Source organism: Phodopus roborovskii, unplaced genomic scaffold, assembly GCF_943737965.1.
Source record: "Phodopus roborovskii unplaced genomic scaffold, PHOROB, whole genome shotgun sequence".
Taxonomy (NCBI): Eukaryota; Metazoa; Chordata; class Mammalia; order Rodentia; family Cricetidae; genus Phodopus; species Phodopus roborovskii.
This window is the reverse complement of record NW_026126407.1, coordinates 11,629,037-11,654,084: the sequence shown is the minus strand read 5'-3', so window position 1 is coordinate 11,654,084 and position 25,048 is coordinate 11,629,037. Positions and strand designations below refer to the sequence as shown.

At 49.0% G+C, this 25,048-nt stretch overlaps 3 protein-coding genes across 5 annotated transcripts; 2 read left to right on the top strand and 1 right to left on the bottom strand.

Annotated features, from left to right (window-relative positions):
- The first annotated feature begins 50 nt into the window (after positions 1–50).
- Tmem256 (transmembrane protein 256) lies at positions 51–1,184 on the top strand. Its single transcript, XM_051180231.1, has 4 exons — positions 51–208; positions 475–506; positions 762–842; positions 938–1,184. The coding sequence occupies exons 1-4, from the start codon at positions 124–126 to the stop codon at positions 1,079–1,081; spliced, it is 342 nt and encodes a 113-aa protein (XP_051036188.1). The 5' UTR covers positions 51–123; the 3' UTR covers positions 1,082–1,184.
- A 5,228-nt stretch (positions 1,185–6,412) lies between these two features.
- On the top strand, positions 6,413–11,127 carry Plscr3 (phospholipid scramblase 3). 2 transcript variants are annotated; one of them, XM_051180226.1, is made up of 8 exons: positions 6,413–6,741; positions 6,957–7,127; positions 7,396–7,619; positions 7,704–7,746; positions 7,848–8,068; positions 8,246–8,407; positions 10,116–10,277; positions 10,475–11,127. In XM_051180226.1, the coding sequence occupies exons 2-8, from the start codon at positions 7,121–7,123 to the stop codon at positions 10,529–10,531; spliced, it is 876 nt and encodes a 291-aa protein (XP_051036183.1). In that variant the 5' UTR covers positions 6,413–6,741; positions 6,957–7,120; the 3' UTR covers positions 10,532–11,127. The 2 variants fall into 2 exon arrangements, with proteins under 2 accessions (XP_051036183.1, XP_051036184.1); XM_051180227.1 differs by having other exon boundaries at positions 6,951–7,127.
- A 90-nt stretch (positions 11,128–11,217) lies between these two features.
- Positions 11,218–18,114, bottom strand: Tnk1 (tyrosine kinase non receptor 1). Of its 2 annotated transcripts, none has more exons than XM_051180223.1 (13): positions 18,012–18,114; positions 16,524–16,736; positions 16,317–16,387; positions 16,027–16,218; positions 15,745–15,900; positions 15,358–15,641; positions 14,828–15,101; positions 13,710–13,804; positions 13,235–13,399; positions 12,948–13,027; positions 12,137–12,435; positions 11,959–12,054; positions 11,218–11,871 (listed from the first exon to the last, which is right to left on the bottom strand). In XM_051180223.1, the coding sequence occupies exons 1-13, from the start codon at positions 18,058–18,060 to the stop codon at positions 11,758–11,760; spliced, it is 2,088 nt and encodes a 695-aa protein (XP_051036180.1). In that variant the 5' UTR covers positions 18,061–18,114; the 3' UTR covers positions 11,218–11,757. The 2 variants fall into 2 exon arrangements, with proteins under 2 accessions (XP_051036180.1, XP_051036182.1); XM_051180225.1 differs by lacking the exon at positions 18,012–18,114 and adding an exon at positions 17,715–17,795.
- Positions 18,115–25,048: the final 6,934 nt, after the last annotated feature.

Below are 25,048 nucleotides of genomic sequence, written 5' to 3'. Positions count from 1 at the left end.
GGCACTGAAATGAACACATCTCTGATTGGGCATCTTTGGACCCTATTTGCATGGACAATCTGGATTGGCTGGTTTCTTGGGTGGCCAGGGCGGTGTTGGTTCCGCGCGTGACCACCCACAGCCATGGCCGTGGTAGGGGCTGCTTTCCGCCGCCTTGGTGCCTTGTCCGGAGCTGGGGCCTTGGGTTTGGCCTCCTACGGGGCACACGGTCAGGGGACGTGGGATGCAACTGGGCTGGGGGCCATCTTTGGGGTCTGATGCGGGAAGGAACCTATAGGAAGCATTCTGTCTTGAGTAGAGATCCCTTGGAGTCCAGATTTTCAGTGGGTTCAAAAGCTCTGTACTACTCAACACCTGTTTCCACTAATCGGAAGCTTTAGGGGATCCCTAAATCACCAGTGTTTGTCCGGATTCCCCGGGGTTTGGGACAGTCGAGGCTAAAACACAAGTGATAGCATTTGCTTCTTTCCACAGGCGCCCAATTTCCGGATGCCTACGGGAAGGAGGTGAAGTAACAGCACTGGGGATCCCAGTGTCGGGACTACAGGCGCAATATCTGGGTGTCCTTAAACTGGGGGAAAGTAGAGGGTGGGGAGATGAATGGGAAGGACTGCAAGCCTGTAGCTTGGGGACCTGGGGAGCAGCAAACTGGGACTTAAGAGGTTGAAGTGCTGGCTCTGGAATTCTGTCCAGTGTTCCATTTCAGCATCCTGGACTCCAGTGTTGCTTAGAAAATCTCTCTCTCTCTTTTTCCCTTGCAGCTCTTTGACAAGGCCAACAAGCACCACTTTTTGCACAGCCTGGCCCTGTTAGGGGTACCCTATTGCAGAAAGCCCCTCTGGGTAATCAGTCCCCTTGCCTAATTCTCTTCAAACCCCATTTATTCTCTTATACTGCTTTGTTCTTAAAACCGTATTCTGTTTTCCATCTCTTTCAGGCAGGATTACTGCTAGCTTCTGGAACTACCTTATTCTGTACCAGCTTTTACTACCAGGCTCTGAGTGGAGACACTAGCATCCAGATTGTGGGTCCTGTTGGAGGAAGTCTGCTCATCTTGGGCTGGCTTGCCTTGGCTTTTTGAGATCTCTTGTTTAATTACCCAGTCCTGGGCTTTCTGGATAGCTGGGGAGGGAGTGTGTTGAAGCAGAAGAGAAATTAAAAGAAAAAGGCACATAAATAAAGAACTTTGGGGTCTTTATTCATCAAACCTTGAACAAGGAGGAGTAGAGAGTCAACCTTGGAATTCGTTGCAGTTCTCAGACTTACAAATAAGCCCTGGTTCTGGAATTCTGGGCTTTGCAAGGTGTGGTGATGGTGGACAGGACTCAGATAGAACACTTGAAATAATGCAGCTTCCTACCTAAAGAGCTCACGGAATATGGATTTTAGTAAGATCTTAGTAATTTTTTTCCAGTGCTGAGGATTGATCCCCAAAGCCTTGGAAATGTTAAGACAATTCCTCTTCCATTGAGGTATATGCCCAGCTGCCTCCTTCCTTAACCTCTGATTGCTGAGAATACAGGTGTGTATACCCAGTTTCACTAGAATTTGGTTAGTTGAGAATGGTGGGGTTTAGCCCTGTCATTCCATCGTGTCAAGTGAAACAAATGTGTTACATACCCATATACTATAGAAGGGAGAGCCCAGACAAGACAGAACAGCCATGTGATTAGTTGTAAACTATATTATAAACTTTAAAGCAGAACCAGAGTGGTACCTTTTGGACATCAGAAAATGTTTTACAGCCAGGAGGTGTTGGCACTTGCCTTTAGTCCCAGCACTTAGGAGATAGAGGCAGGCAGATCTCTGTAAGTTCAAGGCCAGCCTGGTCTACAGAGGGAGTTCCAGGACAGGCTCCAAAGCTACAGAGAAACCCTGACTCAAAAAAGAAAAAGAAAATGCTTTGCAATGCTTGAAATGACCCTAAAGAAGCCCTAGTGTGTGGAAGACATTCAGTGAACAAAGTCTGTGGTAGAAAGGGGACATGGAGGATCTTATATATTGCTGAGTTTTGAACTGAGGCAGGAAAAGAGACACACAGTTTCGAAGCAGACCTGACTAATACTCAGAACGAAGAGAAATGAAACAACTGGGCAGTGGAGCATGTTCCCACTTTAATGGGAAGACCACACCCATTAGACAAGGAGGAAGGCAAGAACTGAACAAGATTGCCTAAAATGCCTATCACTTAGGGAGTGTGCCCACACTTTTCTGAGTGTACATCTTCAGACGATAAAGTGTGCACCTTCAATATGTTACACAAATTGTGCTTTAAAACACACACATACACACAAAGCTAGATGTGGTAGTATGTGTAGTACTTGGAAAACAAGAGGTTGGAGGATCACAAATCATAACAAGAGTCTCTCAAAACAAAAAAACAAGGTGGTCTAGGTCCAGGTTGATGGCAGCTGCAGTATCTGCATACTGGATGTCTTCGTTTAGCCATGGCCAAAAGGGAGAAGTATATTCCAGGCAAAAGGAATAGCTAAGATGGGCTGAAAGAAGCAGCCCTAAGTCCCTGAGGTAAGAGAAAACTGACGAATAGGATTAAGGACAAAACCAGTGTTGCATCTATGTATTGTCTAAGGGAGTCCAGATGGTGGGCACAGGTCTTATAGAAGGTGGTAAGTTGCCTAAACTCTTAAGTGCAGTACAGTACTAAGTTACTAAGTTGATTTTTTTTGTTTGTTTGTTTGTTTGTTATGGTTTTTCGAGACAGGGTTTTTCTGTGAATCAGCCCTGGCTGTCTTGGAACTCACTCTGTAGACCAGGCTGGCCTCAAACTCACAAAGATCTGCCTGTCTCTGCTCCCCAAGTGCTGGGATTAAAGACATCACCACCACTGCCCAGCTAGTTAACAAGTTTTGTAAGTCATCCTTTTAGGCTCTCATTTGTGTGTGTGATTTTATCTTTTTGAAATAGGGTCTCCTGTATCCTAGACTGACCTCAAAGTCCCTATCTAGAGGAGGGTGATTCTGAACTCCTGATCTTTTTGGTGGGGGTTGGGGGTGGCATTGAAACTGGATCTGTATATAGCTCTGGCTGTGCTGAAACTCTAATTTACAGAGATCCGCTTGCCTCTGCCACCCATATGCTGGGATTAAAGGTGTGCACCACCACTGCCCGGCTCTATCTACATACTTTTAAGACTAGAGTTTCTATTTCCTACCCTTGTCTCTGCTAAGCTGCAGGTTCCTTTTGTTTTTCTAAATTTATTACTGTTGTATGTGTACGTGGTACGGAGATCAAGGGACAGATCTCAGGTGTTGGTTTTCTCCTTCAAGCATAAATCTCAAGTCCTCAGGCTTGCAGAGCAAGTAATTTTGCCTGCTGAGCCATCCCACCAGATGAGCTGTAGATCCCTATGCCAACAGCTTTTGTTTGGTTTGTGTCTTAGTTACTTTTCTAGTGCTGTGATTAGACACCATGACCAAGTCAATTTATAGAAGAGTTTATTTGTGGCTTACAGTTTCAGAGGGTGAGTCCATCATGGTGGCAGCATGGCAGCAGGCAGGCAGGCATGGCGCTGTGGCAGTAGCTGAGAGCTCACATCTTTATCAGTAAGCACCAGTCAGATAGTTAGCTGGGAATGGTGTGGGCTTTTTGAAACCTCAAAGCCTGCCCCCAATGAAATGTCACTTCCATTAAGGCCACACTTACTAATTCTTCCTGAACAGTTCTATCAGCTGGGGAGCAAGTGTTAAAATATATGAGCCTATGGGGGCCATTTTCATTGAAATCACAACTGTTTGTTTAAGGTAGGCTCATGTAGCATATGCTGGCCTCAGAACTGCTATGTATCCATGGATGCCCTTAAACTCTCATCCTCCTGCCTCCATCTCCCAAGTGCTAGTATTATAAGCCTGAGCAAGAAGCCTGGCTTGACAAAAATTTTAAGGATCACACCAATCAAAAATATGCATTAGTGTGGGAGAATTCTAGGAGCCGTCACAGAAGAGCACAGGTGTACAGGACACACATATGGAACCTATGAGTGGGAGATGGAGCATTTCCTATATGTGTTAGTTTCCCATAATGGGACTGGGCTGCATAATTTGACAAGAGCACAAGGCAAAGGTAGGGAACTCAGGGGTTTGGTTCACAGGGCTTAAAACCACAGCAAGGGGTGCTAGAGACATAGCTCAGTGGATAAGAACATCGACTACTCTTTCAGAAGACCCAGGTTCAATTCCCAGCACCCATATGGCAGCTCACAACTGTCTGTAGCTACAGTTCCAGGCTACTGGGTATCCTTACACAGGCAAAACACCAATGCACATACAAATAAATATTTTTTAAAACCCAGAGCGAAGTTGTCAAGTGGTTCACAATATAGACTTTATCTTACTAAAACAGGACCAGGTAGAGAGTACCATATTGTAGGTCAATATGATAAACCAGGGCAGGAAAATAAAATAGAAGCCAAGGGCTCGGTTATAGCTGAGTTCCTGAGCATTGTGTCAGGGATAGGTTTCCTTGTCTCTTCTGAGTGCTGGGATTAAAGGCAGGTACTGTTATGCCAGGTTGTACTCAGGCATATTATTAGTGGAATGAACCACAAAGCTGGGCATGATGGAGAATGCCTTAAATCCCAATAGTCAGGAAGCAAAGATAGGCATCTCTCTGTGAACTGGAGGCTAACCTGGTCTACACAGAGAATTCCAGGACAACCAGAGCAACATAAAGAGACCCTATCTCAAGTAAAAGGAAAAAAAAAAAAAAAAAAGGAAGAAAATAAATTAACAACTTGTTCTGCATATGTGGTTGTAAGCTAAACTGGAAACTGGGTGAGGTGTGGCTCATACTCTATCATCTCCCAAAATTAAATTCTTCTAAAACCAAGAAATTCAAATTCCAGGGGCTCAAGAGATGGCCCAGTGGTTAAGAACACTGGCTGCTCTTCCAGAAGACCTGGGTTTGATTCCCTGCACAGATATGGCAACTCACAACTGTCTGTAAGTCCAGTTTCAGGGGATCCAACACTTTCTACTGGCCTCCATGGGCACTGCGTGCTCCTGGGATAGAGACATACACACACACAAAATACCTATACACATGAAATAAGAAAAAATAACAACGCAGATTGCTAGGCAGTGGTGGCACATACCTTTATTCCCAGCACTTGGGAGGCAGAGGCAGGCTGATCTCTGTGAGTTCGGGGCCAGCCTGGTCTACAAAGTGAGTTCCAGGACACCCAGGGCTGTTGCACAGAGAAACCCTGTCTCAAAAAAACCAAAAAGGAAGAAAAGAAAGAAAGCAGAAAGAAGAAAAAATGCAGACTCCCGCAATGGAAGCATGGCCCATCCAGGCCTTTGTGCCCAGTCTTACGCTGAAGTGGGCTTGTTTAGACTTTGGGGACTTAAAATTAAGGCTTCAGCTCATTTGCTGCGTTTTTAGCAGTAGTAAGAAGCCACCAAAGGAAAATGGACAGGATCTTAGAAGTAACGAGTCAACAGGGACTGGATGGGCCGGCAGTAAATGACTGATGGGGGGAGGGGGGACTGTGCTGTGCAGAAGGGTCTCCCAAGCCAAGCGTGAGTCACCTTTCAATTCTCTTTATCTTACATCCCATCTCTGAGCCATAATGAAGCCATGTTTCCTCAAGTGCACATCACCACCGGCACTACGGCCCTGGTTTCTGGTCCAATCCATCATGCCCAGATTTTGCAGGAACCTCCTCCTTGCCTTTGCCTGCCTGCAGCCTCCTGAGTTCTAATATAATAGGTAGTCCTCAGTTTTGATTGTACAGTAAAAACTGGAATTCTCAGAGTTCCTCATCTCAGACATTAAAACATTATTGACAACAAATAAGACCCAGACAGAAGTGGTGGTATGTTTTTGGTTCTGTTTGTTTTTAAATAGCGTATCACTCTCAACATGACCTGGAACTAACTCTTGGTGATCCTCCTGCCTCAGTCTTCAAAGTGCTGCAATTTCGGACGTGATCCACACCTACCTAGATGCTAACTAAGCTTTCTTCTTCTGAAGGAGGATGTCTTCTGAGACAGAGTCTCAAAAGGGCTATTGTAGCCCTGACTTGTTCTGGAACTCACTATATAGAACAGATTGGCCTCATACTTGTAGCTGTCCTCCTGCCTCTCCTTTCACGAGTGCTGGGATTACAAGCGTGTGCCACCATGCAGGGGAACAGGGACCTGTTCTATTCAAGTGTTTTTCTCTGGGTATCACCTCACGCACCTTTGGCAGCCTGTCACGCGAGTAATGGGTGCGACTGAACTGAGAGGTGCCTGTGTGGGTCAGCGCTGCGACAGGGAGAGAACACAGTGAGGTCGCCCTGAGGTAGGAGAACGCCTAGCCAACTCTGTAAGCCAATGAGTGAGTGTGAATGGTGCTCCGCTGCGTCAGCGACGCCCGACCCGCCCTTGGGAGGAGGATCGCCGGGTCCGGAGCAGCCACGCGGTGGGGAGGCAGCAAAGCGGCCCGAGAGAAGGTTAGGGTCACGGCGTGGGGATTGGGCCGCAGTCCCCTCCGACAGCCCAGGTCTCCACGCCTCTGCAGTCGGAGCGGAAGGGGCGGGACCATGGCGAACAAGGCTCGCAAGGTCCAAGGTCCGCGGCCCCGGGGGAGGAGAAGCGACTGTTTTCTGCGCAGATGCCCCGCCCGGTCTAAGGGCGGGGCTTAGGCGAGCCGGGGGTGGGGTCAGATCTTGGGCCCGCCTCCACCAGCGACTGTGAGCCCTGGAGTGAGTGGTCCCCCAGCTTATTCTGGGGGCTTCAGGTGAGCCGGACCATAGAGGGGTCAGGGAGACCTTCCTCGAGGTCAGGTCGTCTGTCTAACCGCAGGTCCCTCTGTCCTGCCGTTTGCCAATAGCCATCTCTGCGGAAAATGGGAGAACAAAGGGAGGGGGCGGTCCTGGGGCCCCTAAGGAAATTCAGGGTCCCAGGTACCCTGCCCCGCCCGCTGACACTTTCGGTTTCTCCCCCGAGTCGTAGGCGCCGCCCAAGAGACCCTGGGCTCGCGCTAGGCGCAGCTGCCTCCTCGCCTTTGCCTGTCCGTCTTTGTGTCTGTGTCTGTCTGGCTGTTCCCGAGCTTGTCTCCACTCCAGAACTATAAGACTCCCGGACGCCGACAGCCCAAGACACCCCTCCCCTTTCCCATGGCAGGTATGCGGGCGCAAGGCTGGGGTCTGCGTTATCCCCCCTCACGAACTTGGGTGCCGGGTGTCGAACGCATTCTCCAGGAATGTGCTCAGACTGGCTGCGTGGGGCCCTCCCTTCCTCCTGGGGAGCCACCGCCCTGCTTCCCCCCCCCCCAAGCCCCATCATTCTCTGCCTCTTCTTATGTTTCCCGCGAGTACTCCTGGCCCCTGGGCTGGGAAAAAAGAGGATGAGGCCACAGGTAACTTTCTAACCTACCCCTGCTCCCCTACAGGCTACTTACCCCCCAAAGGCTACCCACCTCCATACCCCGTGACAGCTGGGTATCCAGAGCCTGCGCTGCATCCTGGGCCGGGACAGGCTCCAGTGCCTGCCCAGGTGCCGGCCCCTGCGCCCGGCTTCGCTCTCTTTCCCTCGCCAGGCCCCGTGGCACCAGGTTCTCCTGCTCCTTTCTTGCCACTGCCAGGGGTGCCTTCTGGCCTCGAATTCCTAGTGCAGGTGAGTGGGAGGGCAGATGGCCGAGAGGAGAGCTGATGTTCCAGCTGACGGACAAGGTCAACACTGCTCTTAACTCTTTTACAGATTGATCAAATCTTGGTTCATCAGAAGGCTGAACGAGTGGAAAGTGAGTAGGAGGAGGAACAAGTTGGGCTTCATGATTTTTGCTGCAATGGTGAGCTTCTGGGCAGGTTAGGCCCCTGAGCCTCAGCATGTTACCCTTAACAGCGTTCCTAGGCTGGGAGACCTGTAATAGGTATGAACTTCGTTCTGGGACCGGACAGCAACTGGGTCAGGCAGCTGAAGAGAGCAACTGTTGTGCCCGTCTGTGCTGTGGTGCCCGCCGGCCACTTCGTGTCCGCCTAGCGGACCCTGGGGATCGCGAGGTGCTCCGCCTCCTCCGCCCACTTCACTGTGGCTGCAGCTGCTGTCCCTGTGGCCTTCAGGAGGTGGGTAGGGCAGGTTTTGTGGTGGTTGGTGGGCAGTATAAGAGCATCCCAGAAAGGGTTGTGACTTTAATAGGAGTGGGGGGGGGGTCTGAACAGTCAGAAGATGGCTGGCACCAATGAAGAGCTCTGGCCAAGGTATCCTGGCTTGACAGTAACCCTGTCTGCCTCCCTCTTCAGATGGAAGTGCAGGCTCCACCTGGTACCACCATTGGCCATGTGCTGCAGACCTGGCATCCCTTCCTTCCTAAGTTTTCCATCCAGGATGCTGATCGCCAGACTGTCCTTCGAGTTGTGGGGCCTTGCTGGACCTGTGGCTGTGGTACAGACACCAACTTTGAGGTATTATAAATAGAAAGTGATTCCTAGGCTCTTCATAACCAAGATGGGGGCCAATGAGATGACTCAGAGGATCAAGTTTGATAACCTGAGTTCTAGCCTTGAGTCCCACACAGTAGAAGAGAGTCAACTCCTGCAAACTATCCTCTGCTTTCCACACACATGCCATGGAGCACACACAACCAATCAAAAAACCTTATTAGAAAAACAAGATGGTAGCTTCTATGCCAATGGATGGCTTATGACAGTCAAGAATCTGTTGTAGTCCCTACTGTACTTTCAGTTTTCTTCCATTCAGAAATGAGATGGTCATGTAAGCCAGCAAAAGCACAGCAAAAAAGATTCCATGGTGGTGCACACCTTTAACCCCAGCACTCAGGAGGCAGAGGCACACACTCTCTGAGTTCTAGGGCAATCGGAACAAAAGAATTTCATCTTCAGGCCAAGGCCAAGTGTTCCCTGCAGCCTTGTGGAGGTCTAGGGGAGAACCTGAGGCCAGCTAGATCTAAGTTGGGTGGCTGGTATCTTAGTCCTTCTTTAGTGCTTAACTTTGCCTTGGGCCAGACCCATGTAGCTACTAGACCTATCTGTAAGCATAGACCCTGTAGTAATTTTGCCTTTGGCTTGTCCTGCAAACCTACAAGTTCAAATGACCCGTCCAACCCAAAGTCCAGGTGATGTCCTTTCTGTGGCTCCCTCTCGCCAGTCCAGAGCCAGAACCCAAGTGGTGAGAATTTGAGAATGAAGCTTGGGAAATGCTTTGGCTTTTAGGAGACAAAGGCATCTTTAAGGGATGATTCTCCAATCAGATAAAGGAGAAACAACAGGTTTCATCCAGTAGAGGTGCCTCACCTGAGGTTGTCTGTAGAAAGTGAGTCACCTTGATAGTCAGAGGGAGTTGTTATCCTGAGGACTGGTTGGAAAGGAGATAATTGTGTGATCCCTGGATGGGAATGTGTGTGTTATGGGGTTCTCAGGAAGCCAGTGTCCCTTTTACACAATCTTGAATGGTCCATACTTGATCTGCACTCTCGGGAAATGCAGAGTTGGTGTCAGAAGGCCTTGCTGAGCCTGGAACTCGCCTGCAGGAAGCTCCCTAGCTGCAGGACAAGGTGGGAAGAGGATGCACAGGATGCAGAAGGAAATCGTTTCAGCTCTGGTCACTGGAGCAGGAAGTCACTGAGTCACCACTGACTTCCACATGGCTTGTTCTTGCTGAACTCAAAGCGGCCTTTAGAATCAGTCCTCAGAGACTGCCTGCTGGCACCTGTCTGCTAGGACTGGCTGGCCAGTTCACATGCAATGCTGGAAAGACTGAAACCACACTTTGGAGAGGAGTGTTGGCTCCTCTCTTTGCCCCCTCAGCTAGACTCCTTTGCATAGGGTACATACTTTGCATACAGCACCAACCATGGGTGTCAGGAATACTGGTAACCAAAGCAAGCCTAGCAACTAGTCATTTATACTGAACACAGTTATGTCACACTTGGCCTTTGGGAAGCAACACATCTAAGCCCTAATCTTCACCACGTATTCATGTGGCACTCAGGGTGTCTCAGTTTCCCCTACTTGTCACTATTCCCGACACTATGGGAAAGATTCACTGAGTATGCAGTCTGCACATCTCATACGTGCCACTGTCGGAGTGAGACAGGAGGCGAGGCAGATGGGTGGCATTTTTCCCAGTTGGACTCTTCCCCCCTCCCAACAGGTGAAAACCAAGGATGAATCTCGAAGTGTGGGCCGCATTAGCAAGCAGTGGGGAGGGTTGCTGCGCGAAGCCCTCACCGATGCTGACGACTTTGGTCTACAGTTCCCAATAGATCTAGATGTGAGGGTGAAGGCTGTGTTGCTGGGAGCCACGTTCCTCATTGTGAGTTGGCTGTCCCTGCCCTTCCCTCCCTGTTTCTCCTCTCCTGATATCCTGATATCTGAAGCTTTGTTCACTTCCTAGACCCTTGCTTAGAAGTCTAGGCACATGTATGATGGGTTGTAGGCCTAAAGCTAAGTTATAATGGCTGGGCCACACTGACCCAGCCAGATATCCCATTGACAGTGACCTTTCCTTAGGATTATATGTTCTTCGAGAAACGAGGAGGCACTGGGCCCTCTGCCATCACCAGTTAGAAGCCACCTCAACATGTGGAGACCATCACTTCAACCAGAATTCAAGATGGTCACCTGCCCTGGCCTTTGCCTCCTGAGGCAACCCTTCCTTGGTATACACTGCAGTGGACAGATGGGTGGCTGAGTGGTTGGGGTCATTGTGTCCCATCCTTTCCCTCTCCTCCCTCCTTTCCCTGTGCCCCTGCAGAGGATTATCTACAAGAACCCTTCCTCACTGTGGGCAGCCCCTACACACAATATTAGATTCTGAGCTTTTCTACCCACTCCTCCTAAACTTCCTGCAGGGCCTCTGCACAGGAGGCCGCCTTTGGGATCCAGGACTCGAGTTTTACCACAGGGCTGGTGGGTAAACAGCAAGCAGTACCAAAGATGGCAGACACGCCCCTCTTCCCTTGTGTCATGTTAGCCAATTAGTTTAGTTTCAGACGGTGGCACTTTGAGGGGTCCCTGCCTCCTTCCTAACCCCCTGGGCCCTGCTGGTGCTTTCTGCAGCTTCCTGTGCCTTATTTAACCGTTAACCCCTTCCTTCCCTTGCTCTAGGAAGGAGGCTGTGTCTTTGTATGTTGTACTCATATAAACTTTGCAGACTTTTTAAACATTGGGAGATGTATGTGATGAAAGAGGGAAAAAGAAAGAACTGATGTGGTATAAAACAAAGGGAATGGCAACAGCCTGGCTAAAGTTGGTCATCTCATAATCTGCAGTGTTTGGATTAAAGAAAAAAAAAATCATTGAGTCCAGAAACTTGGTTTCCATCACCCATGGTGATTCTGAACCAAACCAAAGCGATGTAGACCACAGCCCCCAAGTCAGTATCCAAGATGGGTGCCCCATAGAGTCTAGTGAGGTAGCTAATGACAGTTCTAACAGTTGTTCCATGGTCCAGCACAGCTACTTGATCGTTGTTTGTAGTGAGTAGAGGCTTCCTCTGCAGCTTTTCTCTTTCAAGTCCTATTCAATGGGAATGTAGTAGAACTAGATCCTTCTTGGTCCAGTCAAAAGTTCTTAAACCCTCAGAAGCCAAGGAGCAGGGAGGGCATGGAAGAAAGACTCATCAGTGCTTGACCCGGTGCCCTGCACACTTCCTATACCTTGTTATAGCAGGTAACAGCTCCCTTAGTGTAAGTCTGCCTCTGCCAAGACCTCATGGTTCTGTTTGGTCCCACAGTCAGGCCCTGAGTAGGCCAGGTTCTCCATGCTGGTAGCCATCCTCAAGGATGCAGAGTTCAGGCCCGGGCCAGGATGTAGCGACTGGCTGCTGACAGGTCCCACTGGTGATGTTCCAGGATGCGACGGCAATCTGCTCTGGACCTGGTACTGAGGTGGAAGAGCTGGTCTACCTGTGGGGGCAGGAAGGAGGGCAGATGACCACTAGGGGGCAGAGCAGGAGAAGAGGGAACTCGGAGAAGGGGCTGGGCTGGCTTTACCTTGAGGTTCCGAATAGCGGAAGCCACATCTCCTCCAGTGGTTCTAAGTGCCACTTGACACTCCTGGTAGGTGACTCCATGTACACTCAGCTCTACCTGTGGGGGACAAATCCTTGTTTAGCTCTTGTCCTAACCTATAGGCCCCTTGAACACCAAGTCATTTCAGTGCAGACCTCACCTCCTTAATCTTCCTCTGCCACTCGGGGTCTGATGAGGGACACCCAGAAGGGACAGTGGCTTTGCTGGCTCCAGGTACTCCAGGGCGGTGATTGTGTGAGGGTTCTCTTTTGGGGCAGGGAGGCCGTGCTTTGTGGGGCTGGATGGGCTGAGAAGAGCTGGAGATGAAAGGTGGGCGTGGAGGCAGGTCTGGGAGTCCCTGGGGCATAGCTCTTGTGCGTCGAAGTTCGGGAGGACTTGAACCACCTCCTGTGGGTCGAGGGCCCAGGGACAGAACTGACTCCAGACTCTTGGAAATGCCTTCAGAGTTGAGAAAGAAACAACTTGAAAGGAGGCCTACCTTCCTGCCTGCCTGTCTGTCTATGTGCACTAAACTGGTGATTTTGAAAGAACATTTAGGTAAGCTATTTGGCCTTGTCTTCAGGTGTCTATGTTAGGTAGGGCAGTAGGACAGGAATGAAAATGGTACCAAGGCAGCGAGGAATCCAAAGAGCAGGGCCAGACCCAAGACTGCTGTCCAGTGGGGAAATCAGGGGTACCTCCAATCTCTTAAGATCTCAAAGGATGCCAGGTGGTGTTAGTGCACACCTTTAACCCCAGCACTTGGGAGGCAGAAGCAGATGGATCTCTGAGTTTGAGGCCAATGTGAACTAGAGTTCCAGGACACAGAGAAATCTTGACTTGAACACCCCCCCCCAAAGATTTTAAAAGGAAAGTTAGACTGTCCAAAGATGGAACTTGGAGGAAGGACCCAAGGTTGGGAAGGGGAATTGGAGGGTTGTTCTTGAGAGCCTGTGTACCATTTCACTTACCTTTCATCCTCTGCAGAGGCACCTGCCTTCTCTGGCCTCGTGCTGGTGGCAGATCCTGAAACTTTGTCTTCTCTCTGTCCCTGTCAGAGAGTTCATTTTCCACTACTCACCCACATCATGGGTCCCACACATGCTGAGACTCACAGGGGAAGCCCGAGCTGGGGACAATCCATTCCTACATTCCTAGATCACCCTAGTCCTGTTCCCAGGATTTCTTCCAGGGAGTTACTAGATTTGGTCAGTCCCTCCAACCTTGCTCTGTCCCCTCCTGTCCTTTAGTGCCTCACCCATCTATGCATCCTCGGCATCTTTCTCCCCGGGCAGGAGAACCTCCATGGGTTGGACGGCTGACTGGCGAAGCCCCCAAGTCTGGTAGTGTCACTGCTGAGGCAGGGAAGTTGCCCACTTTGAAGGTGCGACCATTCTGGCCCTTCCAGGTTGTGGCCTCAGGGCTGTGGGAAGAGGGAGGTAGTGAAGAAAATGGGATCAGGGAGAGTGCATGGTCTCCGGCCACGCTCAGCTCACCAAGCTGTGTGTCTTGTGGCCACATCTGCCTGGAGGAAGGGAAGCCTTTTTCTCTCCAACACAAAAAGGGCACTGTGGGCCAGGCAGGGCTCCAGCAGGGAGGGTGGGACTACGCTGGAGCTCAGGGCACAGTGGACAGGAGAAAAAAAGATCCACAAGTCCAAGATTCAAGGACACGGAGAAAAATGAAGAGACCAGGAGCCTCCCCTGGGGATGCTTAGGGAATAATGTTGTCACCTGCCCTCAATGACAGTGATGGGATCTCCGGGCTCCATCCGCAAAGCACCAGGCTCTGTGACTTCCCTCACACAACGTCCCTCAGAAAGCCAAGCCTGTGAAGACGGAAGAAAATGTGGCTGGGCTTTTGACCTAAGTCATAAGAATAATAAGACAGTCCTTTGTATCCATCAATCAAATAAATACGTATCAGGATGTCCTCTGTGCTTAGCCCCATCCCTGACTCCCTATTGCAACCCAAAGTGGGGTAGGGCTGCTGACCTGGGGTCCCCACAAAAGGAGAACCTTGCCTCTACTTAAGGGGAAACCATTCTGCTCGCTTACTTTATACGGTACCCATGCCCACCAAGACTGCCTCCCACAGATCTCAGGACCATTTCCACTCCTCCCCAGACCCACAGCGTCAACTCTGACCTGGAGTTCTTTCCCTCACTTCCGCCTCCTGGCCACTGCCAGTAACATCCCCATTAGCATTCTCCGACCCAGCTAGGCTGAAATAATGACTGACCCATACCCTTCCTCAGCTCCCAGGTGCCCTCAGAGTGAACTGCCTTAACAAGTAGAAGAACTAATTTAGGGGCCAGCTCTGAAGTCATGTGGACGGCGCTACTCTCTGCTCCCCCACTTAGTGTGTGACTTTAGTAAGTCTCTGTCTGAACTGCCCCATCTGTTAAGCAGAGATTAATTACCTCCAGGAGCTGTGAAACAGTAGCCGAGGACACCTGTAAAGCCCTTGAGAGTATATCACACTAGTCAAGTCGTCTAAACTCTCCACGATGAAGCTCTGCTCACTACTGCAAGCCTCGGGACTTCCACTTGCCCTTCCAGTTTCTTTCTTTGCCGATCAAGCACCCATGAGAACCTACTACTCTCTACTCTGAGCCTCTCTTGTGGCCAAAAAGCAAATATCACCTCTTCTGGCTGTATCTTTGCAGCCCCTCACTGCCTCCTCAGGGCTCTGAACCTTCTGCAGGAAGGGACTGAATCTGATTGGTTCAGATCTGAGTTCCAGATTCCAGCCCAGGCATCAAGACATGTCTGTCTTTTGTGTGGAACTCTGGGTGAGAGGGTAAAGGGAAGAAAGGCTATGTGTTGTTTGGAGAGTTGAGGATGCCCACCTCTTGAAGCAACCCTTCCAGGTTGGAAAAGCTAGGCCGGTCTGCAGGGTGAGGGGCCCAGCAACGCAGGGCGAGTGAGTAGAGGGCCCTGGAACAGAGAGGAGGCCTTGGCAGCCTGGCTCGGTCCTTCTCAAGCCGCTGTAAGATGAGATAAGGTGGGACACCTGCCCAGGGTTCCTCTCCTCCAGAAAACATTTCCCACAGTGTCACGCCAAACATCCACACATCAGAGGCAGAGGAGAAGGCTCCCTGGCGTAGGCTCTCTGGGGCACACCTAAGGCAAACAGAAGTTGAAGTTGGCTAGGTCTATGCCCATTTCCCACTGTGCACCCACTCCCTTCATTCCCGCCCCGCCCCATCAGCCTCAGAAATCTTTCTGTGCTTCTGGACCATATGATACCTCTGTTCTGCCTCCTCTGGAAGACTAACAACCACCCCCTCCCCCAACACACTACCCCACCCTAGTTCCTAACTGGCTGCTACTCCCCAGCCCTGCCTCAAGCCAGACCATTTCAAAGTACCGCCCTCACCAGGCATAGGGGATGGGACGGGGCCCGCCCATGATATAGCGACCTCGGGCACCGCCCAGAGGCCTCACAAGTCCAAAATCTGCCACCTTGATGGTACGCGCTGAGGCCAGTAGCAGGTTGCGGGTAGCGAGATCCCGGTGCACTAACCCACGGGACCCCAAGTACGCCATGGCTCCTGCCAACTGACGCAGGAAGAGGCACAGTAGGGCCAAAGGCAGTGGGGGTGTCGGCGCTGGGGCAGTCAGGCGCGCATGCAGGGAGCCCAATGGCGCCAGCTCCATCACCTGCAGGAACAGTACCCTGTAAGCCATAGTGTGGCCCCACTGGTCTTTCTTGCTGCATACCAGCCCTAGGGCTACGAGGAAAGCAGTGCCGGTATCTGCTCACCATCTGTAGAGGCTGGCCCAGTACGAGGCCATGCAGACGCAGCACGTGTGGGTGCTCTAGCTTCATCATGACAGACACTTCCCGCAGGAAGTCTCCCAGCTCTGTGCCCATCGGACCCTCAGGACCCACACGGAGGGACTTGACAGCCACTGGGATCTGGAGGTGGAGGGAAGCCCGTCAAGCACCCAGAGTAACAAGACATGGCCAGGGCAGAGGGGACAAAGAATGACAGAGGCAGATTGCCTAGGTACCTTGGGCTAAGTAAGCCCCTTGAACACTCACACTTTGACCACTGGGCAGTGTCCATAGCCCTCGATGTACAACACCGAAGCAGCCTGAGCCCAGAAGCTCCCCTCTGCACACAGCACCTTCAGGAATCAGACACTTGAGTCCCCCCTCTGGCTCATGGAGGCATAGAAGGCTGTCTGAGCGTCGGGAGATCTCCTTCTGTTCAGGAGCAAAACCCCCAAGGATCTGAAATAGGAGCATGAGTTCAGGTGTGTGGAACCCTGATTACCCCTCCCAGCCACTCAGTTTATCATTCTGCAAACACCACCACCGGCAACACATACCTTGTAGACCCAGTTCTTAGACTTGACCCCGGAACGGTACCTCTTCAGGGTCTCAGCAAGTCTGCGCTGGGCTGGGGAAGGCCAGAATTAGAGGGAGGGGATGGAGTGGAGCTCAGAAAACTGACAAGCAAGAAGTCTATAGTGTAGGGAGGACGGCCCACAACCGGTCCTGGGAAAAGGCTGGGGGTCAAGGCAGAGGGTCCTCACCAGGCCTGCCCATGCCAATGTTGTCCAGGTCCTCAGGCCTTACAAAGTCAAAATGTTCTGGCCGAGTGACATTAAGTTCTTCAAGAATGGGCCGGTAAAACTGGGCCAGCTGGATGTCCCGGAGGAGCCGAAGTAGCCACAGGGGACTGGCTTCAGGGAGCATGTCTGGATTTGAACCTCTAAGATGATGGCAGTCTGCTTTAAATGTATAGCCTAAAGCAGGCATCAAAGACACAAAGGACAGAATCTCAGCTGCCACCCTCAACACACCAGTGCACAAGGTGCGGCAGCTCAGCGAAAGTGAGGAACTCGGCCACATACATGCATACCTCTGGTGGCCTGCTTCCTTCCCCGAGACTGAGAAATTGCTTCCCCCACACTTGAGATTTCAGAATACTGCCTGCTCAGGCTACCAAGTCCAGCTATGCCACTGTCTTTAGAGATATGGCACGCTGCCCCTGTACCCAACACTCAGACACTGAGCCACTTGGTCCTGAGCCACACAGTTGCACAATTCACTCACATACAACAGAAACATCTCCTCTCCTCATATGAGACATTTTGCCTACCACGCACCGTACCTCAGGCACATAGGGACACATATATATGGGGTACACTGCCTCCTCCCATCCACTACTGAACACACACACACCCACAGATGTGCTACAAAACATGCCCGGGACAATCAGATGGATGTTGTCTCAAGTCCAAGACATTCCCACATACTGCCACACACCCTGTTGTGTGTTGAGGCACAACAGTTCACTTTCTCCACAAATCAAAGATACCTAGATATACCAACACACCTATCTGAGACACCAAGGATCACATAAACACAAGCACATAATGAGGACATACTGCCACCTCACCTCAGTGATGCCCAACGTCATGGCCTCTGAAACTCCCAAGGCAACAAAAACAATGGAAATTAAATAGGTATCTGTGCTGAGCTGCAAACTGACAGCAAAGACCACAGCCAAGCTCAGATACTGTTCACAGGGCTACCTAGGCTGCCAGGTGTGTGGTCCTTCCACACCCACCTGAGCTCAGCTCCAGGTACAGAGCCCAGGGGCTCTCTACGTCACTCAACCCAAGTTGACTTGACTTCCAAGCAGTTCCACCAGCCATTAGTAAATAAGGCTCTAGGCCTTTGGGTTCGGGTGTCCTGCCCTAAGACTCTCCTTTACACACCTGGCCCTCTTCCTGATCCCGCTGTAGTTAAACCGCGAGGAAGCCCAGGATTGCAGGTTGGGGGAGGGGAGGCACGGAGAGCCACCCCTGGCGGCCTAGCAACTGAGAACAGAAGAAAGTTCAGGCCCAGGAAGACCCTGCGTTGCACCACAGGTAGGCAGGGAGGAACCGGAGAAGGCAGCCAAGAAGAAACTCTGAGCGGGAAGGAAGGACCCGAGGAAAGGGAGCCAGCGACGCACCCCAAAGGGATCCTGCTGGCCCCAGCCCCGGGCACCCCTTCTGGGTACGGACTCTCACCTGGCAGAGGCGGAAGAGGCGGCTGCGGAGCCGCCCAAGTGGCAGGCATTAAATCCTGAGAAGGGCGGGACCCCAAGCTGCGGAGGGCGGGTCCTGGAAGCTGGCCGGGAGCAATCGAGGACCAATTCCCTGGTGGCACTTTGTGGCGGACGCCCAGGCTGGGCTCCTCCCCCTTGCTAAACAGGTGAGCCTCTAGGTCGTCGTTAAACTCCCTTCCGCCTGCCTTTCTTTAGTCTTGGCTGTCTTACCCCCCTCCCCAGAACTCTTTCGCCCGACCCTGTCCCACAAGCTGTCCCCTCCCCACAAATATTTCACCGAAGTAGTAGGCACATGCTGCTCTCCCCGGGTATGGGTTAAACAGGACATAGGCACTCCCTTTAGGAGAGAGGCCCTAACAGGCATTTTGTAACTTTACAAGGAAAGCCAAGGCTCAGGATGCTTTGGAATGGAGCCAGGACAGAGCGTTGGTGTTACAGAAGTCAGTTCTGGTCCTAGACAGAGTCGGGAAGTGAGGCTGAGGAGCACTCCATGCCTGAAGGGCTCCTTCCCTCTCACTGACACTTCCTAACTAGCCCCTGTGTAGCTTATGCCTGTGCCTGCATGACTGTCTTTGCACCATGTGTGTGTTGGTGCCCATAGATGCCAGAAGAGTGTGTTGGATCCCCTGAAACTGGAGTTAACGTGGGTGCTGGAAGCTGAATACAGTTCTCTGAAAGACAGCAAGTGCTCTTAAGTGCTGAGCCAGCTCTCCGGCCCCAACTGTTTTTATGAGACAAGGTCTCACTATGTAGGCCAAGCTTAAATTCACAGAGATCTGCTTGCTTTTGTCTCTCTAGTACTGGGATGAAAGGTGTAAGCCACCACTCTTGGCATCCAGCTAGGGTCTTGAAGAATACTCCCAGGAGGATCACCCCTTTGGGAAATACATGGGATGTTCCAGCATTGGGTGGGTGGGTGGAGAAATCATACTGCAATTCTACATGTAAGCTTTCTTACGGTTCTCTTGTCCTCTGACTACACACTCTGTAAGTGTTCATTTGTCACACTTTACACTGTGGGCTTGGCAGGGTAGGAAATGGACCATCTTACTCATCATGGTGTTTTAAGTCCCTAGAACAGCGTAGGCATACAGTAGGTGCAGTGCGTGTTGGTTGTAAAGCAATCTGTCAGTCTAATCCGATCTGATATACTTTGTGGATGATCTGTCATGTTTCCTGCTCTTAAGATATCATTGATGGATTTTGGTTTTTTTGTACAGTACTTAGATAACAATTCTTATCTATTTATTCTATACATTGTGTTGTATTTTTTCTCTCTATGAACTCACAATTTTCCCCTCCCATTTCACTTCTTTTCTTTCTTTCTTTCTTTTTTAAAGATTTATTTCTTTATTATGTATACAGTGTTCTGTTTGCATTGTGTCCCTGCAGACCAGAAGAGGGCACCAGATCTCATTATGGATGGTTGTGAGCCATCATGTGGTTGCTGGGAATTGAACTCAGGACCTCTAGAAGAGCAATCAGTGCTCTTAACCTCTGAGCCATCTCTCCAGCCCTGGACTCACAATTTTTATCAGATTTGGGAAATTCTCAGCCAGTATTTCTTCTTATTGCCTAGTCACATTTGTAGGCATCTTTGTTTTGGTTGGTTGGTTTTTGTTTTGTTTTGTTTGAATCAGGGTTTCTCTATGTAGCCTAGACTGTTCTGTACTAAGCTCTGTAGAGCTGGCTGGCCTTGGACTCAGAGATCCACCTGCCTCTGCCTTCCAAGTGCTGAGACTAAAGGTGTGCACCATCCAGTCCTCCCCCCCAAAAAAAGTAAAGTCTTAGTACAACATGTGATAACAAACCTACTGTGCTGTCAATAGTATAAAAGCAGAACCTACAGGATTGTGTACATTATATGGTATTTGAAAACAACAATGTTATTGGCATTTATATTTACTATTCTGTATTCTCACCATTATTTTATTGTATCTACATTCTCCTTTGTTCTGTTTTGAGGCCAGGGCTCCTTATGTAGCTAGCTTCAAACTTGAGATCCTCCTGCCTCAGCCTATTAAGTGCTGGATTTAGTAGTGTCTGTTGCCATACCCAGTAAACTTTTATTTGTAAGTAGGAATATACTAAAATGGTCATATTGCAGGGATGATGGCATACCCCTGTAATCTCAGCATTCAGAGGCTAAGGTAGGGAGGGAGATCTCCCATTCAAGGTCAGCCTGGAGCTATGAAGGAATTCCTTGCCTCAAAATACAAGCAAAACTGATGGGCTGGAGTTTGGTGGGCAGGCTCTTTATTGAGGTGCAACTTACATGCAGTACCTGGTAGCATAGTTACATATACAGCTCAATGAAACTGTAACACCAGTGCACTGCTATAGTGAGATGTCCACTAAGAGCATGTATTGGCCAGGCGGTGGTGCATGTACTTTAATCCTACACTTGGGAAGCAGAGGTAGACTGATCTCTATGAGTTCCAGGACTGGTGGGGGATGTGCTTCTGTATGCTGTGACTATGTGTTCTTTTTTGATAATATTTTTTTTTAATTTAAATTTGCAACAAGCTTGTTTTACATGTCAATCCCAGTTCCCTCACCCGCTCCTCCTTCCCTGTCCCCCTCCCAACCCCCATCCCATCCCCTTTCTGCTCCCCACGGAGGTAAGGCCTTCCATGGGCGATCTTCAAAGTCTGTTGTATCTTTTAGAGCAGAGCCTAAGCCCTCCCCCACAATGTGTTCCTCTTACTGGCTGATGAATAAAGCTGTTTCAGCCCAGTGGCTTAACAGAGTAAAGCTGGGTAAATCTGAACAGGGTTAGAGAGAGGTAGTCGGCAGGGTTGAGGAGATGCCATGTAGACTATGGGGAATCAAGATCCCAGGGATAACTGGTAAGCCAAGGCCATGTAGTGATACACAGATTAAGAGAAATAGGTTAATATTTAAGAGAGAGCTACCCAGTAAGAAGCCTAAGCCATTGGCCAAACATTTATAAATATAGATTAAGTCTCAGAATGGTCATTTAAGTGGCTGCCAGGATCTGTAGGCAGAGAAAAACTGGTCCCTATCAAGATAGATAGGGAAAGTCTCCATATAAACAGGACAACTAGAGCTACACAGTGAAATTCTGTTTTGAAAAATAAGACACAGAACAAAAAGAAATGCATTGCTTTTACCAAGAACCCAAGTTCAATTCCCCAGCACCCACATCAAGTAGTTCATAACCACCTCAGCTCCCAGAAATCAGATGCCCTCTTCTGGCCTTCACTGGTCACTGCATGCACAGGTGCACAAATCCACCTCTAGAAACATACATACACACATGATTTAAAAACTAGTACTCTTGGGTTGGAGAGATGGTTCAACAGTTAAGAGCACTGGCTGTCCTTTGCTAGGACCCAGATTCAGTTTCTCACAGCTTGTTTGGTGACCCACAACTTTTGTTACAGTTTGTTGTTGTTATAGCCCTTCCTCTTTTGGTCTCTGAGGGCACTGCACACTTGTGGTACACAAATGTGCAGACAAAACACCCATATACATAAAAATAAATACAATTTAGAATTAATAAATGCTCTTCCAGCCAAAAATAAGAGAGGAGCTGGGACTGTAGCTCAGTTGATAGAGTACTTGTCTAGTATTTACTAGGTTCTAGATTTGATCCCAGCGCTGCATAAACAGGATGTGGTAGCATGTGTCTGAAATCATGTCCCCAAACAACACAAGGTAAAAGGAAGCCAAACTATAAACTACAGATCATTTCTGCCTGCTCATATCTCTCTTATAAATGGAATTGAAGAGCCAGCAAGATGATCAGCAGATAAAGAAACTTGCTACCCAGCCTGACAATGAGTTCAATCCTGAGGACCCACGTGGAAGGAGAAAACCAACCCCAGCAAGTTGTTCTCTGCCCTCTCTGCATACATAAATGCAAAAATAAATGTAAAAAAATAACAGAGTTGCACCAGTTTTATTATTTGTTTTCAGCTTATTTCAGTTCATGTTTTTGTTGTTGTTCTTTTGTTTGGGGGGGGGGGAAGCTGGAGAATTGAACCTTGTGCACACTAGGAAGACACTCTGGCACTCAGCCATAGTTCCAACCTTTTTGTTGTTTTTTGTTTTTGTTTTTCAAGACAGGGTTTCTCTGTGTAACAGCCCTAGTTGTCCTGAAACTCAGTAGATCAGGCTGTCCTGGAACTCACAGAGATCTGCCTGCCTCTGCCTCTCGAGTGCTGGGATTAAAGACATGCATCACCATCACCCAGCCATATTTCCAACCTTTAATATCATATAATGTTTTTTAAGAGTTACTGGCAGGACAGCCAGGGCTACACAGACAGAAAAACTCTGTCTGAAAACAAAAAAAATAATTATGCTGAGTGAATGAAGAGACAAAGAGAACATACTTTGAGTCTGTTTGTATAAGATTTTAGGAGATACAAAACAGGAACAGAAAGAAGGAAGCGATTGGCTATGAAGAGACACAAGGAAACTCCTGGGAATAGCAGTTACTTTCATTATCTTGATTGCAGTGAAGATTGCCCAAATACATATTCTCACGCTCATCAAAACTTTCCAAGTCGCATACTTAAATATGGACAGTTTCTTCTTTGCCAATTACCCATTAATAAAGGTGCTTTGAAAGAAATCCAATGAATAAAAACAACCCAAATACCGTTTGTCAGGGTATTAGATTCAATAAGTCCTATATTAATTGAATGTGATGGCTTGCTCCTGTAGTCTCCGCACTCAGAAGACTGAGGCAGGACTGAAGTTGGAGGTCAACACTGACTACAGAGTCAGTTCCAGGTGAACCGGATCTACAGAGTAAGACACCACTGCTATCAACCAAACTGATCTAATGGCTTAGAGATACTGCTCAGTGGTAGAACACTTCCCTCACACAGGCAAAGTCCTAAGATCAGTTCCCAGAGCCACCAAAATAAATACATTCAAAAAATTAAACAAAGATATCTCTTTGTAAGCCCCTGGGAGATGGTTTAGCAGGTAGAAGTGTTAGACAGCATTCCTGATAGCCTGAGTTTGATCCCTGGAACCCACATGAAAACACATGATGTTTTGCCTGGCATGGATTTCTGTAGGTTCCAGGTCATCCAGGGCTACATAAGAAGACCCTGTCTTAAAAAAAAAAAACAAACAAACAAAAAAAAAAACCTGGACTCAGTGGCACACATCTGTAAATACCAACACTCCACTGGTGAGATGGGAAGAGTTGGGAAGCTGAGGCAGAACTTTCCAGAAGCTCTTGTAGGACAGCTATCCTAGAGAACACAGCACAGCCACAGAAAGACTCGACAAGGTGGAAGGTGAGAACTGAGTCCCCAGAGCTGCCCTCCAATCTTCCTATGTTCTCTTGGCAGCCACACATATTGTTAAGAGTGTGTGCTGGAGCTGGAGCCATGGCTCGGTGGTTAAAAACATTAGCTGGTCTTCCAGAGGTCCTGAGTTCAATTCCCAGAAACCACATGGTGGTTCACAACCATCTATAATGAGATCTGATGCCCTTTTCTGGCTTGCAGGCATATATGAAGGCAGGACACTGAATACATAGTAAATAAATTAAACTTTGAAAAAAAAAAAAAAAAAAAGAGCAGCCGGGCATTGGTGGCGCTCGCCTTTAGTCCCAGTACTCGGGAGGCAGAGGCGGGCAGATCTCTGTGAGTTTGAGGCCAGCCTGGTCTACAGAGTGAGTTCCAAGACAGGCTCCATGCTCCAAAGCAAGAGAAAGCCTGCCTCAGACCCCTCCCCCGCCCCTCCCAGAGAGAGAGGGAGAGAGAGCTTTGTTCTTTTGTCTGTCTCCAGGCTTCACCTTTCTGATGGCCTGTTGTCATTGTTGTTCTTCTTTTGATTTTTGCTTGTTTGTTTTCTGAGGCAGGGTTTCTCTGTGTAGCTTTGGAGCCTGTCCTGGCTATAGACTCTGGAGACCAGGCTGGCCTCAAATTCTGCCTGCTTCTGCCTCCTGAATGCTGGGATTAAGGCATGCACCACCACCTTCCTGCCTGGTTTCCTTCTTACCACATATTTGTGTGGTATATATTTTGTGTATAAGTCCTGGGTTAGGTATGTGTGATTGTTCACTTTGGTTTGGTTTTTAAGACAGAAGTACCTAATGTCCTTCCTCTGTCCTCCTCATGTTCACAGGCAAATATACTCAATTTACACATTCACACACACACATGCACCACATATGCATACATGATTATAAACACTACACATACATAAGTATTTCAACTTATATAGTTTTTTTTTTTTTTTTGTTTTTGTTTTTGTTTTTCGAGACAGGCTTTCTCTGTGTAGCTCTGGCTGTCCTGGAACTCACTCTGTAGACCAGGCTGGCCTCAAACTCAAAGATCAGCATTCTTCTGCCTTCCAGGTGCTGAGACTAAAGGTGTGTGCCACCATACCCGGCAAACTTACATAGTTTGAGACCAGGTAGACCAGGCTGGCTTCAAACCTGCCTGTGCCTCCTAAGTACTGGGATTACAGTTGAGAGCCAACATGCCTGGCTTCACTTGTGTTTTGATTCTAATTATACATCCTTACAGATATATATATTTTTGTTTCTGCTGACTCTCACTTATGATGAGTTATTTCCTTTTGTGTCTAATGATTCATGGCCCTGAGATGATGTACTATTGATCTTAATCTATAGGAATCACAGGGCCAAAACTTGAGATGTTTTTCTCCAGAAAGAAATTTCTTTTGTTCCTGCCAGGAACCAGAGATTACAAGCACCCTGAGTCATCTTTCAGGAGTTCCAGATTACTACAGCAGCCTCCATCTACCCCACACCTTGAAATGAAGTTACAAATTTGTATGCACTAGCAATACTGTTTGAAATAGAGGCTCCCAGCCTGAATTAAGTGAATAAACACATGGGAATACAGAAAAATGAGTAAATGTGAATATTCTTTTTTTTCCTCCAATCTGGAGGTTGAACCTAAGGCCTTCGGCATGCTAGTCAACTACTCTACTAGCCAACGATGGCCACAGCTCTGGACTAGACAAAAGTATGAAGGCACT